This window comes from Oncorhynchus tshawytscha, linkage group LG01 (genome assembly GCF_018296145.1).
Source record: "Oncorhynchus tshawytscha isolate Ot180627B linkage group LG01, Otsh_v2.0, whole genome shotgun sequence".
Lineage (NCBI taxonomy): Eukaryota > Metazoa > Chordata > Actinopteri > Salmoniformes > Salmonidae > Oncorhynchus > Oncorhynchus tshawytscha.
In genome coordinates this window covers 38,821,038-38,838,669 of record NC_056429.1, presented here as the reverse complement: position 1 = coordinate 38,838,669, position 17,632 = coordinate 38,821,038, and the positions used below count along the sequence as shown (strand labels likewise).

The 17,632-nt window shown below is 43.0% G+C and overlaps 1 protein-coding gene across 1 annotated transcript in view; it reads left to right on the top strand.

The window, feature by feature from the left end:
• The window catches only part of LOC112250505 (collagen alpha-1(XXIV) chain), a 205,918-nt gene extending 194,567 nt beyond the window's left edge, over nt 1-11,351 (top strand). The window contains exons 51-61 of the mRNA XM_042321159.1: nt 1,442-1,495; nt 1,631-1,693; nt 1,782-1,835; nt 2,536-2,571; nt 3,409-3,444; nt 3,712-3,738; nt 5,203-5,256; nt 5,820-5,988; nt 6,173-6,282; nt 8,076-8,309; nt 9,070-11,351. Of these exons, the coding sequence (XP_042177093.1) occupies nt 1,442-1,495; nt 1,631-1,693; nt 1,782-1,835; nt 2,536-2,571; nt 3,409-3,444; nt 3,712-3,738; nt 5,203-5,256; nt 5,820-5,988; nt 6,173-6,282; nt 8,076-8,309; nt 9,070-9,216 (984 nt within the window). The 3' untranslated portion in view covers nt 9,217-11,351. The remainder of the gene's footprint in view (nt 1-1,441; nt 1,496-1,630; nt 1,694-1,781; nt 1,836-2,535; nt 2,572-3,408; nt 3,445-3,711; nt 3,739-5,202; nt 5,257-5,819; nt 5,989-6,172; nt 6,283-8,075; nt 8,310-9,069) is intronic.
• Nucleotides 11,352-17,632: the final 6,281 nt, after the last annotated feature.

The following is a 17,632-nucleotide window of genomic DNA, read 5'->3' as shown; positions in this document are numbered from 1 at the left end:
CCACTATTGGCCTATTTATCGCCTTACCTCCTTACTTCATTTGCACTCACTGTATACAGATTTTCTATTGTGTTGTTGACTGTACGTTTGGTTTATCCCATGTGTAACTGTGTTGTCTGTGTCACACGGCTTTGTTTTATCTTGGCCAGGTCGCAGTTGTAAATGAGAACTTGTTCTCGAACTGGCCTACCTGGTTAAAAAAATAAATAGAAAAAAAATCAAAATAGATATATATATCATAGAGCGTTGGTTTGTTATGTACTGCTTTGACACTAATTCAAAGATGAGCTCATAATAAGGCGTTTAGTTCTTCTCTCTGCTCTGTTGCCCTGGGTTAATAACCCTATCACATACATTCTTTATTACCTGGAAGCTCTATGTATAGCCGTAGGGGCTCTGTGCTGAGGTCAAAAATGTGCGTCGCTCACCGTTTTCCACCCGAGTCGACGAGTTACAAATAATCTAGGTGAGACAAGGAATGGAAACATTCCACTTGGCAAGGCCGGCTTATGTGAGACTTACCCGACTCTCACTCCAGGGACCAAAAAACAAGGTGCTCCATTTTTCTTATATCACTCGCCCCAAAAAAACACCCTCCATCCCTCCCCTTTCCCTCCATCCCTCCCGACATCTCTCTTTTGCACCACCACCTCCATTGCTGCTGGTGAAATAGAGACCTGGTTCAAGTCCCTACGGTTGGATCACCTTACCGTGCGTATTTCAGGGGAGAGAGTTTCAAGGCCAAACCTCTTGGTTAGAGAAAATGGACCCGGCTGAAGGATGTGAATGATTGAACTGTGCAAACACGTAGCTTTTTTTGTGTTACTGCTGAGGAAAGATAGACAGACAGACAGACAGACAGACAGACAGACAGACAGACAGACAGACAGACAGACAGACAGACAGACAGACAGACAGACAGACAGACAGACAGACCTAAGGGTTGCTCAGACAGTTAGGCCCCAATGTGCTACGGTCTACAGTAAGACCGTCCTTGAGCCGCAGTTTTTGTGTGAGGGATCTGCAGGTTCCTTGGAGTTATACAGGGTAATGGATGAGAGGGCAACCAGAGACCAAACCCCTGTCTGGAACACATACTGTAGCAGGGAGGGGGATTGGGATGAGGGGAAACAAACTAGGTTAAATGGTTTCATAACATAGCTTACAAACTTTACAGTGCACACTCCATTTTTGAGGCAGCAAGAGGTTTTTTCAGTTGTCAGAGCAATTTGTGGTTCAGTGAGAGTGTATTTGTTTTTTGGTTCTATGTTGGTATTGTGGTTCAGTTATATCAGAGTGTCTTTGTCTTGTGGTTGAGTTGTGGGTTTAATTTGTGGTTCAGTTATATCAGAGTGTCTTTGCCTTGTGGTTGAGTTGCGTGTTTCATTTGTGGTCCAGTTGCATCAGAGTGTGTGTGTGTGCGTGTGTCTCTGGCTTGCAGGGGGAGTCGGGAGACCTAGGGATGGTTGGCTTCACTGGTTTTCCAGGACCTAAGGTGAGTCAGAGGCTCTGAGAGATCACCACAGACATTGATCACCCTCGCCTGCTCTCAATGAGCTATTCTATTCCCTCCACTGGCAAATAAAAAGGGTTGTTAATAACAAAAGACTGTGTTCTGGGTTTTTCATAGGGACCAGATGGAGATTTGGGTTTCAAAGGCATACCTGGTCCTAAAGGTCCTCTTGGCATTCTGGTAAGTACAGCATTAGCACTTACTGTTGCAATACTTTATGTATATACGTGGTGTGTGTGCTGATCTCTCCTCTATGTGTCTGTTTCAGGGTTTCAGTGGACCTGTTGGTCCAGAAGGGATGATTGGCCCAATGGGGAAACCTGTAGGTCCAGTGTGTGTGAGCACGTGTCCATGTGTGTGCTTGTGCAATGTCTATCTGCCAATTTGACTCTATACACAGTGACTGCACGCATGTGAGAGACAGGTTAAATGATCCATTCTAAGATTGGGCACTAATCCTTTCTCTGTGTTGATGTGTTGCTATTTTTTTAAACGGTAACCTTTTATTTAACTAGGCAAGTCAGTTAAGAACAAATTCTTATTTACCATGACGGCCTACTGGGGAACAGTGGGTTCTGGGCAGAACTACAGATGTTTTACCTTGTCATCTCAGGGATTTGATCCAGCAACCTTACTGGCCCAACGCTCTAACCACTAGGCTACCTCCCGCTTCAACTGTCCATAACTGTCAGGCCAAAATATACCAAAATGAATTGATAATCCGCTCTGTTGTCAAAGTCAGACATCTTTCTAGACTAGAGAGAGAGAGCGTGTGAATTCATGACTCCTCAGCCATAAACTATAAATCAATCAAGGTCAAACCTCGGGTGTTCGTTTCCATCATTTTTATGTGATCTGTCCAATCTAGTCACACTTACCTGGTGGTGTGTTACAGGTCTGTTTACTTGTGTTTATATGAGGGGCATTATTACTACAGGAACAAAAGAGTTAAAAGAACCGAGGGCACCTGTACTTTTGAAAAGAAACCACTGTATTCAAAAGTCATATTCTCTCTTTCAAAGGGACCGAGGGGGCCAAAGGGAAGCCACGGGGAAATGGTGAGAAGTCTGCATAGTCATATAATCCATTACACTCAGTAAGCATTAGGAAAACCACAAGTTGATGTGTAGGTGTTTAAATGGTCAACTAAAGATGACACCTCCTGCACGGTGCGTGTGTGTAGACAAATGATCCCATTAATTCCGTGACCTTGTTTGCTTTGCGTGAACTTGCGTGACGGTCAGTCTATTCCGAGGTTAAAAGCAGACGGCCACAGTGCCTGGGCAGGATCATGAGGAAGGTAGCTGTTGCAGAGTGATTTCCAGTGCACAGCGAGCCACGCATGGGGCCTTACTGTACTTTCTGCCTCTCATGTAAACGGTGTGCAGGAAATGCTGTGTCATAGTGTTAGCGCTGGGATCTTCTGTGGGGGTTATTGTATATACTGTTCTCTATTACGGCTCCCACTCTGCCAAGTGAACTGTTTTAAGCTTCTCAGACTCATAGACAGTTGCACACACAGTAGAGAGAGACACACACACTAATAAGAAGCAGCTGCCCTGCCGAAGGCTGCTGCCGCTGCTGCTGTTGTTGTAGTGGTGTGGTGTCAGTTCCCTCATCAGCCAGTGGGGGCGATAGAGCTCCATTACAGAAACACAAGCAGAGCCCCAGATACTGACTGCAGCTCTTCAACTCTTCTGACTGTACTTCATGATTATGTAATGATAGGATTTGTTTAAAACAGGTTTATATCAAAAGGATAATGTTTATATCAACACATATTCAATCTTTGTGTGAAGTTGATAGAGTACTGCAGGTGCATCAGATACGCTAAACATTGTGTTGTCATTGCTTGGACGCCATTGTAACACCATGATGTTGTGTTTGTTTCTCAGGGACCCCAGGGACCACAGGGATATCCAGGTCCCAGAGTAAGTGTTCCCCTTCCATTACTACATTATGTCCTAACCTCTCTTAGTGAGGCGGTAGCCTTGAGGTTAGAGAGGTGGGCCGGTAGCCGTAGGGCTGCCGGCTTAAACTCCCAAGCTGCCTGTGGGGAAGTCTGTAGGGAGTGATCCAGCAGCCAGCGGGTTACCAGCTTCAATATCCCTTTATACTACCTACTGGAGTTGTGTTTGCTTGACAGTTCTGTTTATTTTGTGTTTCTGTCCAAATACGGTCTGTGTTCTCTCTCCCAGGGTCTCCCAGGTGCTCCTGGCCTGGCTGTAAGTATCCTGTCTGACTCACCGATGGTCAATCAATTACATCATCTTAATAGATCATTTCTCTTTGTCTGGAACCCACTGTTTAGCCATTGTATATCTTACATCCATTATGTAAGCTATTTATGTAGGTGATTTATAGTCAGTTATAAACACTCAGGCCAACGTTTCTATATTGATGTTATTCACCAAAACGAAACTGTTCCTGTAGGTTACGAGTGCACTTGTCACGTAGAGATTAGAGGAGAGGTCAGGTATGGGTGTGTGGAGACAGTTGCACTGAAGTTGCCAGACCTCATTGCCAGAAAGACTGGCGGAGGTGTTTAGCTGGCTTAGAGAGAATAGCAGGAAGACAGGATAGGGTAAGGGCAAGGTATCTCGCTGAGTTTCACACAAAATCTGGCCATCAGAAATCTGGAGTGTGTCAAATACGCTCGCCCTAAGGCATCTCTCTCTCTCTCTCTCTTTCTCTGTCTCTCTCTCTCTCTCTCTCTCTGTCTCTGTCTCTCTCTCTCTCTCTCTCTCTCTCTCTCTCTCTCTGTCTCTCTCTGTCTGTCTCTCTCTGTCTGTCTCTCTCTGTCTCTCTCTCTCTGTCTCCCTGTCTGTCTCCCTGTCTGTCTCCCTGTCTGTCTCTCCCTGTCTGTCTCTCTCTCCCTGTCTGTCTCCCTGTCTGTCTCTCCCTGTCTGTCTCTCCCTGTCTGTCTCTCCCTGTCTGTCTCTCCCTGTCTGTCTCTCTGTCTGTCTCTCTCTGTCTGTCTCTCTCTCTCTGTCTGTCTCTCTCTCCCTGTCTGTCTCTCTCTCCCTGTCTGTCTCTGTCTGTCTGTCTGTCTGTCTCTCTCTGTCTGTCTCTCTCTCCCTGTCTCTCTCTGTCTGTCTGTCTCTCTCTCTCTGTCTGTCTCTGTCTGTCTGTCTGTCTCTCTCTGTCTGTCTGTCTCTCTCTCTCCCTGTCTCTGTGTCTCTCTCTCTGTGTCTCTCTCTCTGTCTCTCTCTCTGTCTGTCTCTCTCGGTCTCTCGCTCTCTGTCTCTCTGTATCTCTCTCTTTCTCTGTGTATCTCTCTACCCCCCACCCTCCCCCCCACACTCGCTCAGTCTCTGTCCTAGGCTTGGTGCCAGCCTAAGCTTAGATAAGGCTTTTGAAGGAATGGGAAGAAGCAACAGTCTCATGGCTGCAGGGCCAGCGGTAGCATAGTAGCAGAGCATTATCTGTGTGGCCTTTCCTTCCCTGTCTGAGCTGCTTTCAACAGCCATTTAGAACTATAACCATGAAATTAAAACAGCAAAGCTGAAATGTCATTGCATTTCTGTTTAAGCAATATGTACACTATGTGGTAATCAGGGAGGGACTTTTAATAACATTGATTAATATTCCCCCCACTACTTTGAAGAAATTGTAGATTTGTTGATACAGGTCCTGGTGTACTGCTCTTCTATGTGACTAAACTGCATTTGTTGGTGTTGTGTCCTCAGAGACGAATCGAGTATAACTCTCCGTTGGAGTCCAATGGTGCCTTAAGGACAGAGGTAAAGCACTCAACCTATTGCACATTTTAAAATGAGATAACTGTAGTCAACATCCACTGTAAATACAGTCACTGTTAAGTGTTGATTTTACAATAAAAAAAATATTAACAAAAATCTTTCTGTTCTTTTTTTTGCTATTTTATACTCTGCCTTTCCACATGTGTGAGAACATGCCTCCAAATAAACCTCATTTAATTGATTGGTACACATGTACAAAAAAAAAACACTTTGCTTGGCACACATCCTAAAAACATCAATGCAACTTTTCCAAAACATCGTATGTCATGGGGTTTCTGTGGATGAGTACGAGTTGTGCTTCTGTGCATGCACACTTGTGTTTCTGTGCATGCACACTTGTGTATCTGTGCATGCACACTTGTGTATCTGTGCATGCACACTTGTGTATGCATGTGTCTGCATGTATTCATGTTTGATCCACTGCATGCGTGTTCCATCCATGTGTCCATGCTTTGGTTTGGCTGTCTCTATGGCTTTGTCCTCTAACCTCTTCCTTTGCTGCAACACTATGGCCTGTGTGAACTATGCTAACCCTGCTAACCTAGACCTACCAGAACACCGAGATGTCCCTCCCAGACCACAACGCAGAGATCTTTAAGACCCTGCGCTACCTGAGCGGTGTGATCGAGAGCATGAAGAAGCCGTTGGGAACCCGGGAGAACCCAGCACGGTTCTGTAAGGACCTGTTGGACTGCCAACACCAGCTCTCTGATGGTGAAAACCTCCTAAAACTGCTTCACAGAACTTATCCAGATGTCATGGACACTTTGTCCTAATCTCCATCAATCATACGTTCTATGAATAATCTACAAACGTCTATTTAGTTAGAATAGCAAGTATTTGTTATTCGTATGACTGTGTTCTTTCTCTCTGGGGTTGGATGTTGCTGTGCCTATAGGACTGTTCTGGATCGACCCTAACCTGGGATGTCAGTCAGACGCCATTGTGGTCTTTTGTAACTTCACTGCAGGCGGGCAGACTTGTCTCCACCCAGTAGCTTCTAACAAGGTAATCTAGCGCTGCACTCCCAATACTGCACTCCATCATCACAGGGCCTCCAGCAGATCCATAGCAGTATTCATTCAAAAGACCGACTTTAAAAATAAGAAAATATTCTCCTAGGTTTTAAAGTTGAACACATTTACATGTGCCTGGTTGCAATGGCACAACCACAGAGGCACAGGGGCATTTCCACTAACACATCTGTCCTTTTCCTCTGCAAACCTCAGCAGTATTGTACAAGTTTTTTTTGTTGTTGGTCAATTGTTATTGCCACTTTCATGCGAAATGGCCATGAATTTCAAGCTGGTGCCGTCACCGTTTCCTTGATTCCTGTCACATCTGCACAAACACACATTGATGTTGACAACCTGCGGTGTGTGTGAGTATGTATGTGTGTTTACATATTAAACGACCACACGCGGAAACGGTCTGTGGGTTTATGAAATGCACGTCCCTTTATTGAATGTAATATGTGTATGATGCCTTGTCCTTCGATGTTGCTGATGTAGCCTGGAAAGGAGAGAAACGCCGGTGGAGAGTTCGCCGAATTGACCGTTTCTTATCATGCCTTTTGTTATCAATGTCACTATTCAAGTGAGGTTTCGGTAATCGCTGTGTAAAGTTAAAAGAATTGTTTGCAAACGTAGCCTCCTGCTGCGATGGGAGGTTATCCATTATGTCAACCAGATACTCAAGTGGCCGCTCTAACAATCAAAAGGAAAGTCTTCAAAAAATGGAAGGCAGCTGGGAGGAGGCAAGATCAGGTGGGACCATTCTAGCCAATGAGAGGGCAGACATGCGTGTGAACAACAGGCACAACTCTGATATAAAGTATTTTTTTTCTCAAAGTTGCTGGGATGTGTAGTTTTCCGCCAGCATCACCTCACCGCCGTAAATAAACACCCTCATTCTGAGTTTGCACCGTATCAAAGTGTCTGCCTCTTCACTGGAGCCTCCACCCCTAGAGCAGCTTCTGTTACTGTGTGTGTGTGTGATAAAAAGAATCATTGAGAGTTTACGAAATATTGGAAGTTCTTTTGTCTGTGCACTAAATATGGTAAATTTCTCCCCAGACACAGTAGATTTTCAGCATCATTTTGGAAAGCTGAGCTAACACACTCCTTGATGTGTACCAATGGTCATCATAGCCATACTGTAACGGTTTTCTTCTGTGGACGAAGGATCGGACCAAAGTGCAGCGTGGTTAGAGTTCAACATGTTTAATGAAGACCATAAACATGAACACTACAAAATACCAAAACAACAAATGTGAAAAAACCAAAACAGTCCTATCTGGTGCAAAGACAGAAGACAACCACCCATAAAACCCAACACAAAACAGGCTACCTAAATATGGTTCCCAATCAGAGACAATGACTAACACCTGCCTCTGATTGAGAACCATCAGGCCAAACATAGAAATGGGAAAACTAGACACACAACATAGAATGCCCACTCAGCTAACGTCCTGACCAACACTAAAACAAAGAAAACACAAAAGAACTATGGTCAGAACGTGACACATACATACCAATGTCTTCTTTTTCCATGAATAAAGTCAGTCATGTCCAGCAGTAGTTTCCTAACCTTGTCTGTCTTGAAACCCATTACAGAGGCTTAGATGAATGGAAAGAAACCGTTGAATCATTAAGTATTCTTCTACTACAGCCAAATGTTTGACTCATAACACAGACGGGAACATTCCTCATATTAAAATGGAATTGTGACAGAGAGCGATACATTAGCAGATACTCCCCGTCCATTCTCCATCCCCTAACCTTCTTTTGCTTGCCCCACAGCTTTCGTTCGGGGTACATAAGGTCCAAATGAAGTTCCTCCACCTTCTGAGCACAGAGGCCAGTCAGGACATCACCTTCCACTGTCTGAGTGATCTGCCCCTCAGCCCCACAGACACCTACAGCGCTAACGGCCCAGGACAGGAGTACCGGGACAGACCACCGAGGTTCAGGGGATGGAACGGACAGATGTTTGAGGCAGACACACTACTTGAACCTCTACCAGACGAGTGCAAGGTAAGGAGCCGGAGGGAGGAACAGATATCAAAATAAAGTCAAATGTTATTTATCACATGCGCCGAACACAACAGGTGTAGACCTTACAGTGGAATGCTTACTTACAAGCCCTTAACGAACAATGCATTTTTTTTTTAAAGTATGAGTTAAGAAAGTATTTAGTAAATAAACTAAAGTGAGAAAAAAAAGTAACACAGTAAAATAACAATAATGAGGGGAGCTATATACCAAGTCAATGTGCGGGGGTTAGTCAAGGTCATTTGTACATGTACTGTAGGTAGGGGTAAAGTGACTATGCATAGATAATAAACAGCGAGTAGCAGCAGTGTAAAAACAAAGCGGGGTCAATGTAAATAGTCCAGGTGGCCATTTGATTCATTGTTCAGCAGTCTTATGGCTTAGGGGTAGAAGCTGCTAAGGACCTAGACATGATGCTCTGGTACCGCTTGCGATGCGATACCAGAGAGAACATTCTATGGATTGGGTGACTGGAGTCTTTGACAAGTTTTTGGGCCTTCCTCTGACACCGCCTAGTATACAGGTCCTGGATGGCAGGAAGCTTGGTACACACTGCCCTCTGTATGTTTCTTTCACCTCAGAACTGGGTGTGTATTCATAAAGCATCTCAAAGTAGCATTGCTGATCTAGGATCAGGTCCTCCCTTACCATGTAATCTTATTCATTATAATCTAAAACGGATTCTAGATCAGCATTAACCATTGTGTGTCAATTGCTTCATGTTGTATATTTTCCCTTCTAGATCCAAGATGGCAGCTGGCATCAGTCACGCTTCTTCTTCCATACTCAGGACAGCTACGAGCTCCCCATCGTAGACATACAGGAACCACCATTGTCACAGCCCAATCACCTGCTACACCTCGAGGTGGGACCTGTCTGCTTTCTGTGAGGTCATCCATCGCCAGCCTGCCTGTCCAAAATATGAACTATGAAAAAACCAAGCATGCATTAAGCAACCCAAAATGTCTGCTCCCCAAACCAAAGAGAATGTAATCCCAAGCGGAGTTGGTCAGGTCTACTCCCCCACATGGTGACAAACACCCTGTTCAATCGATGGTAGACATTTGCAGAAGAACTCAATCCATAGGGAACTAGGCCATCTTAGTGTAATATGGCTGCAGGAGAGCAGTGTATACAAATATCTGTCAAATAGATGTATAACGTGTGTCTGTTTTTTTGTTTTGTTTTTCAAAAGTTGCTTGGGTTCATTGGAAAGTTGGTCCCTGCACTCAAGATAGGACTCATCCACACGACACCCTCCAAAAACAAACTCAAATCCTGTACCTCCCACCCCTTTCCTCCTCCTCTCCCATATACACCCTTTCATCCATCCTCAGAAGGGGCCTTGCTATCTGAAGGAAAGCTCCATGGCCTTTGTGACAGGAACACTGTCCAACCAAAACTTTCTAAGAGTGCAATAGCTTGTGGATTAAGCGTGAGAGATTTCATATTGCAACATCAATCGAAGGTCAACCACCAGTTCGGGCGGCCATTTTTTAAATTTTTTATTCATGTTTGAATCATGTTTGAATCTGTTGAACAACAAGGCTGGACGTTTACACCTTGGGTGTGTCCAAAATGGCACCCTATTCTCTATGTAGTGCATTTGGTTTAACTTAGGGCCCATAGAGCTCAAACAGTGCACTACTGTATATAGGGAATAGACTTCTATTTTCGGACACAGCCCTAGACAGATGGTGCTCTACCTCCTGCTTGTATGCCCTCTAAGTATAGGTGCTCGTGTCAAGTTATTTTTTGTCTTTACAAGTTGTATGTACCGGTTACATCAAGATCTGTATCGGTTGTAAGAGTACTTATTTGAAATTTGGTCATTTCTACAGTAATTTATATGAATTCCATATTGTTTTGCTTAAACTTGTCATTTTTATTTGGTAGGTGGTAACTTATCATTGGTGCTGCAACAGAAACAAGAGCTTGAGACATCAGTGAGTTGCGAGACAATTTTCCGGTGTATATTTTGACATTATATGGTTGGTTATTTATATCCTTTTGTTTTTGTTCACATTACTGTACCCCAATAAATTATACTCTCAGAGATCTATTTGGTCAACTCCAAAATCAGTCCAAATAACTATTTATGTAAAAATGTGTACTTGTATACTATGTACACACATTATGTCTATGTTCATTGTATGCGTTCATGTTCACTACAGTGGTGGTTGATAGGTCATACTGGCAGCTAGCATAGGCCAGAGCCAGAAGACATATGAAAAAGCAATGATCTTGTTCTTTATGCTACATTAAACATAGTGTAATTAAAAAAGTAAACATTGAAAATGTGTAAACATGAAATATGTTGACATTAAATAAATGAAAAGGCCCAGTACAGTAAAAAAACTAGATCTTCCTGTGTTTTATATGTATGTTTCCACTCTGAGGTTGGAGAAATGCTGTGAAATTCTGAAAATGATTATTGATAATGCCCCTTTAATGTAAGAGCTGTTTGGCAAGACCGCCCGAAATGTCTGGCTGTTTTAGTGGGGATGGAGTTTTGGCCTTCCATGGTGGCATCACCATGTGGTAAATTAGTTAATAGATTAATCAGAAAGAGAGTTACAAACCTCTCTGCCAATAACATCTTATTTTCAGTTTTCCCCTCTCCACTCAAACCAATTCCAGACAGTTCTAGCAACATTACTGCTTGGAAAATTGCCCTTTGCTTAGAAGCTATTTTGTTTATTTTTTTCGCCATTTTAATTTAGAGTAAGGTATTCTGGGTATATTTCATTGTTACCCAGAAATGATTTGACATTGAGATAAAAACAGTTGCGTTGAACCTTTAATACATAAATACCTTCTTGATATTTTGTTGATGTTCACAACAGGGTTGTTCCACGAAAAGTGCCTTTTGTGTCCCTTTGATATTTTAGGTAGAAATTGTGCACAACTATTGAAATGTAAAAGCCTATTATTTTAAATAAAGTACACTTTAATTTAGACAACATGGATACTTCAATACATCTGAAGTTGAATATGAATAAATGCTTGCTAAAGTGCCAAAACTCTGCATTTTGACATGTACCTCCATCAACCCCATGTTATTTCTATGAAGAATTCAACCCATTTAATCCCAAAAAATGACACCATAATTCTAACACATTAGTTATTTTGTTGCTTTGACAAAGTCATTTCTGAAGATTCAAATGTATTCATGTGATTGATTAGTGATTCATTTACGTGTGACCCTCATTTTAAGGTCAACCCTGTTACTGAACTCTCATTTTAAATATATAAAAAAGAAACATGGAACATTTAATAGTCCTAGTTTAAAAGCAGGTGGGCTGGTTCTACTCTTTTTTTTTTTTGGACACTTTCTGTTTTGTGGTGGAAAACTGAGTGGGTTGAGCATTACACGTCAACCCTGTTACCCGTAGATAGACAGGCCAGAAATGTTTTAGCAATGCCATTTTGTTTGGGGAGGCTTGCATTCAATTGCCGCTCCCTTTTGCACACAAGCTTCCATTCCCCTTATCACAAGGGGATTTTTCTTTGCTGATTTAAGATGAAATCGTCAAGCCTTTTACTTAATTTGGCACCTACTATAGTCATCTTTTTACTTAACCTATTGAGATAGGAATAACTGTTTTTTAAATTACGTTGAACATGTGCTCTTTATGACAATGTTAAAATGAGGTGAAAATGTTTTTGGGACCAATTGTTAGAATGACCCAACAGTATATATGTATTATGAAGTCCAACAGTGACCTGGTTAAAAACTAGCCTCGAACGAACCATCCTCATCTCGCGAGCTCCCATTCTGTTTCGATACACGAATACCGTGCCTTAGACCAATACACTGGTCTAAGGCACTGCATCTCTAGCTGTGCCACCAGAGACTCTGGGTTCGAGCCCAGGCTCTGTCGCAGCCGGCCACGACCAGGAGGACCGGGAGGTCCATGGGGCGACGCACAATTGGCCTAGCGTCGTCCGGGTTAGGGAGAGTTTGGCCGGTAGGGATATCCTTGTCTCATCACGCACTAGCGACTCCTGTGGCAGGCCGGGCGCAGTGCACGTTGACCAGATCGCTAGGTGTACGGTGTTTCTGACACATTGGTGTGGCTGGCTTCCGGGTTGGAAGTGTTAAGAAGCAGTGCGGCTTGGTTGGGTTGTGTTTCGGAGGACGCATGGCTCTTGACCTTCGTCTCTCCCGAGCCCGTACGAGAGTTGTAGCGATGAGACAAGTAACTACTAACAATTGGATACCACAATTTTGGGGAGAAAAAAGGGGTAATAAAAAATAAAAAACTGCAACTGGAGAAAACTGCTTATCTATCATAAACAGTGCAACTTCAAACTTCCCATACTCATAAAGTTAGTATTATTTTTTCAGAGTCCAACACACCCCACTGTTATCGAATTACTAAATCAGTTTTTCATTGGAATAGTTTGAATTCTTGACACCATCTCTCCCAGTTCCAGTAACAGTGAAACCTTGCTGGAAGCTGTATACTGCAGATGCTGGTAACAAGGAGAGTCACTGTTCAAGGAAACCTCTTTTTCTGGGGGTTCTGCCCAGGAAACTGATGACTAACGTGTGTGTGACTGAACAGAGAGAGAGTGTGTGTGTGTGTGTGTGTGTGTGTGTGTGTGTGTGTGTGTGTGTGTGTGTGTGTGTGTGTGTGTGTGTGTGTGTGTGTGTGTGTGTGTGTGTGTGATCCTTTCAGCAGGGGACACTCGGCACCATGTTACCCACTATCCTTACAATAGCTGAATGGTCATCTGCAGCTTTACAATAGTTTGAAACTCTGAAACTCGTCTTTGGAAATCTATCTTGGTTAGCCTGCTTTGTTCATATAATATGTTGTATTTACATAAAATATTATATTTTCCATTTGACCAATAATTAGTTTATTCAACAAAAGCAGGCTATGTAGAAGGAGAATGTGTGTATAATGTTTTAGTCAATATCTTTCCCTGCTTTCGCTAAGTGACATGCAATCAGAGCACATTTTAGAACACACAAATGAACTGTACTAATCTCAAATCGGGTGGTCATTGAAGGGTCCCTTTTTTATTATAATGGGCACATCTTCACTGATTTATCATATATCTGCTCACCGGGCTCCTTCTATATTGTTACATTTCCTATTCAAAATCATGCACGTAATCTGTACATCACCAAGTCTAATCACTTGGGCTTTTCTTCCATTACAAATGTGATGTTTTCTAAGACACAAAATCTGATGTTCCTTTAAAGAAATATATATTACACTAGCAGGGACAACACAAATAGGGGACGAAGCAAATAAACCACGAGAAACAAAATGCCAGACTTCTCTTGAGCTAGAGAGTGAGAACATTTTCGATTCAGATGTTGGATCTTGTTTGACCCACCTTCGTTGGAGATTGTTGCACTTGTCTCCTCCTTACTAAGATAGAAGAAAAACAATGCATCTTTTGTTATTGTATTTCCATTCGACATCAGTTCATCTCCCCTGGTGCAAGTCAATGTTTCTTGGAAAGGCTTTAGTTTTATAGTCAGCCTTAGTCCTCAGAACAACACAGCTCTTATTGGAATCCATCGGTCCGCACGCATGCACGCACGCACGCACGCAGACACGCATGCACGCTGGTTGACAGACTAATATGCAGCATATTCAGAGAGAGAGAGAGAGATCTTCCACACATACCAACACCAGGGGGCCCTATTGTGCAATGTCAAGCCAAACCGGAAAGACGGTACGGTACAGTTCAGATTGTTTTGAGTGAGACAGAGCTGCGAGAGAGCAACTTATAGAAATCCTTAGCAACCCACGTGCTGTGATGTCCACACCCACTTTGGCTCCTATCATTCAAATGATTGAACTTTCAGTCTGATGAACAAATAAAATCAAAGTTTATTTGTCACGTGCGCTGAATACAACAGGTGAAATGCCTTACAGTGAAATGCTTACTTGCAGGCTCTAACCAATAGTGCAAAAAAAGGAATTATGTGAACAATAGGTAAGTAAAGAAATAAAACAGTAAAGACAGGCTGTTTACATAGCGAGGCTATAAAAGTAGCGGGGCTACATACAGACACCGGTTAATCAGGCTGATTGAGGTAGTATGTACATGTAGATATAGCTAAAGTGACTATGCATATATGATGAACAGAGAGTAGCAGTAGCGTAAAAGAGGGGTTGGCGGGTGGTGGTGGCGGGACACAATGCAGATAGCCCGGTTAGCCAATGTGCGGGAGCACTGGTTGGTCGGGAATATGCTTTGTCGTGCCCTCCTCACGCCTGTCTTGGTGTGTTTGGACCATTCTAGTTTGTTGTTGATGTGGACACCGAGGAACTTGAAGCTCTCAACCTGCTCCACTACAGCCCCGTCGATGAGAATGGGGGTGTGCTCGGTCCTCCTTTTCCTGTAGTCCACAATTATCTCCTTAGTCTTGGTTACGTTGACGGATAGGTTGTTATTCTGACCTCCTCCCCATAGGCTGTCTCGTCGTTGTCGGTGATCAGGCCTACCACTGTTGTGTCGTATGCAAAATGAATGATGGTGTTGGAGTCGTGCCTGGCCATGCAGTCGTGGGTGAACAGGGAGTACAGAAGGGGACTGAGCACGCACCCCTGGGGAGCTCCATTGTTGAGGATCAGCGTGGCAGATGTGTTGCTACCTACCCTCACCACCTGGGGGCGGCCCGTCAGGAAGTCCAGGATCCAGTTGCAGAGGGTTGTGTTTAGTCCCAGGATCCTTAGCCTAGTGATGAGCTTTGAGGGTACTATGGTGTTGAATGCTGAGCTGTAGTCAATGAATAGCATTCTTACATAAGTGTTCCTTTTGTCCAGGTGGGAAAGGGCAGTGTGGAGTGCAATAGAGATTGCATCATCTGTGGATCTGTTTAGGTGGTATGCAAATTGGAGTTTCTGGGATAATGGTGTTGATGTGAGCCATTGATGTGAGCCATTGCCAACCTTTCAAAGCACTATGGACATGAGTGCTACGGGTCTGTAGTCATTTAGGCAGGTTGCCTTTGTTTTCTTGGGCATGGGGACTATGGTGATCTGCTTGAAACATGTCAAGGACATGTTGAAAATGTCAGTGAAGACACCTGCCAGTTGGTCAGCACATGCCCGGAGCACACATCATGGTAATCTGTCTGGCCCCGCAGCCTTGTGTATGTTGACCTGTTTAAAGGTCTTACTCACATCGGCTACGGAGAGCGTGATCACACAGTCGTCTGGAACAGCTGATGCTCTCATGCATGCCTCAGTGTTGCTTGCCTCGAAGCGAGAATAGAAGTGATTTAGCTCGTCTGGTAGGCTCGTGTTACTGGGCAACTCGCGGCAGTGCTTCCCTTTGTAGTCTGTAATAGTTTGCCAGCCCTGCCACATAAGACGAGCGTCGGAGCCGGTGGAGAATGATTCAATCTTAGTCCTGTAAAGACGCTTTGCCTGTTTTATGGTTAATCGCAGGGCATAGCAGGATTTCTTGTAAGCTTCCGGGTTAGAGTCCCGCACCTTGAAAGAGGCAGCTCTACACTTTAGCTCAGTGTGAATGTTGCCTGTAATCCATGGTTTCTGGTTGGGGTATGTACGTATGTTCACTGTGGGGACGACATCCTCGATGCACTTATTGATAAAGCCACTGATGTGGTGTACTCCCCAATGCCATCAGAAGAATCCCGGAACATGTTCCAGTCTGTTATAGCAAAACAGTCCTGTAGTTTAGCATCTGCTTCATCTGACCACTTTTTTATAGACCGAGTCACTGGTGCTTCCTGCTTTAAATTTTGCTTGTAAGCAGGAATCAGGAGGATAGAGTTGTGGTCAGATTTACCAAATGGAGGGCGAGGGAGAGCTTTGTACGTGTCTCTGTGTGTTGTGTGTGGAGTACAGGTGTTCTAGAATGTTTTTCTCCCTCTGGTTGCACATTTAACATGTTGATAGAAATGATGTCCTTTCTCTTGCATTTCAAAGATGATGAAAAATGTTATTTTTAATTCTCTTTTACCAGATCTAAATTGTTATATTCTCCTGCATTCTTTTCACATTTCCACAAACTTCAAAGTATTTCCTTTCAAGTGACATTAAGAATATGCATATCCTTGCTTCAGGTCCTGAGCTACAGCCAGTCATCTTTGGCGAAAATTGAAGTAAAGGGTCCGATCTTTTAATCACATTTTTACTCCTGAAGTTTAGGCTTGCCATAACAAAGGGGTTGAATACTTATTGACTCAAGACATTTCAGCTTTTCATTTTTTTAATCATTTGTAAAAATGTCTAAAAACATAATTCCACGTTGACAGTATGGGGTATTGTGTGTGTAGATCAGTGACACATCTAAATTTTAAATTCAGTCTGTAACACAACAACATGTGGAAAAAGGAAAGGGCTGTGAATACTTTCTGAAGGCATTGTATACAATTGCAAAAAAAATAAAAAATTGGTTGAGTTTATGAAGGTCTTAATCAACATTAGAATACAGGATTGCTTTCTTTTCAATTGCATTTTCTTTAGTTTGTTACTGTAGGTTAACCCCTAAAAACACCACAATTCACGTGTTAGCTAAATCCATCACAGAGTAATTCATTATTATTTTGTTTTGGCAGGTCATGAACCTAATAGCATTTATTTCAAAAGAACAGAATAGTATAATTTAAGTTGTATTAATTTTCTAGTCTGCACTTAGTAGCATAGACTATATGTTGCCACAAGTGAATGCATGTAACTGCAGTTATTCTTTGAAAAAGTTTTAAAATAGAGCCCATCTGCTAAATATTCATAGTTTGGTAAAGTCAATTTTTTTGAAACATTATATTCGAATAGGCACTTTCCAATAGGTTATAAATCAAAACATCACGTATATCTGGAAAATATAGCTAGACTCTTAGCTGTACACATAGATGAACGACAGACTGGAACCATTTAACTCTGTTTTGTTTGTAGCTACATCTTGTTTGGCCAGCTTTGTGTCAAGTCACTCCAGTTCACACTGACCGTGGTGTGTGCAGAAAGTAGTCCATCATTTTTTCCTACTGAGCTGTTGATGGTGCTTACTACATTCAGGGCATCAATGTTGTTGAGAAAAGTAGCAAAATGTTTGTAGTTCTCGATGGTTAATGTTATATCTTTCAGAAACGGTGTGGTAGAAAGGACTGTCAACACATACTGAACAGCTCACGTTATAGACAGAAGCGCGCTACATGGCAGACCAATCTAAACTCATCTCCTGGCATGTCCAGCCCATACATTATCTCAGCCAAGGATGTTAGTTTAGATATATTTTAGGTGTAGTTTCAAATGAGCCATTATCAGATCGCCAGCCAACTCAGGTGAAGGAAGGGCAGGGGAAAA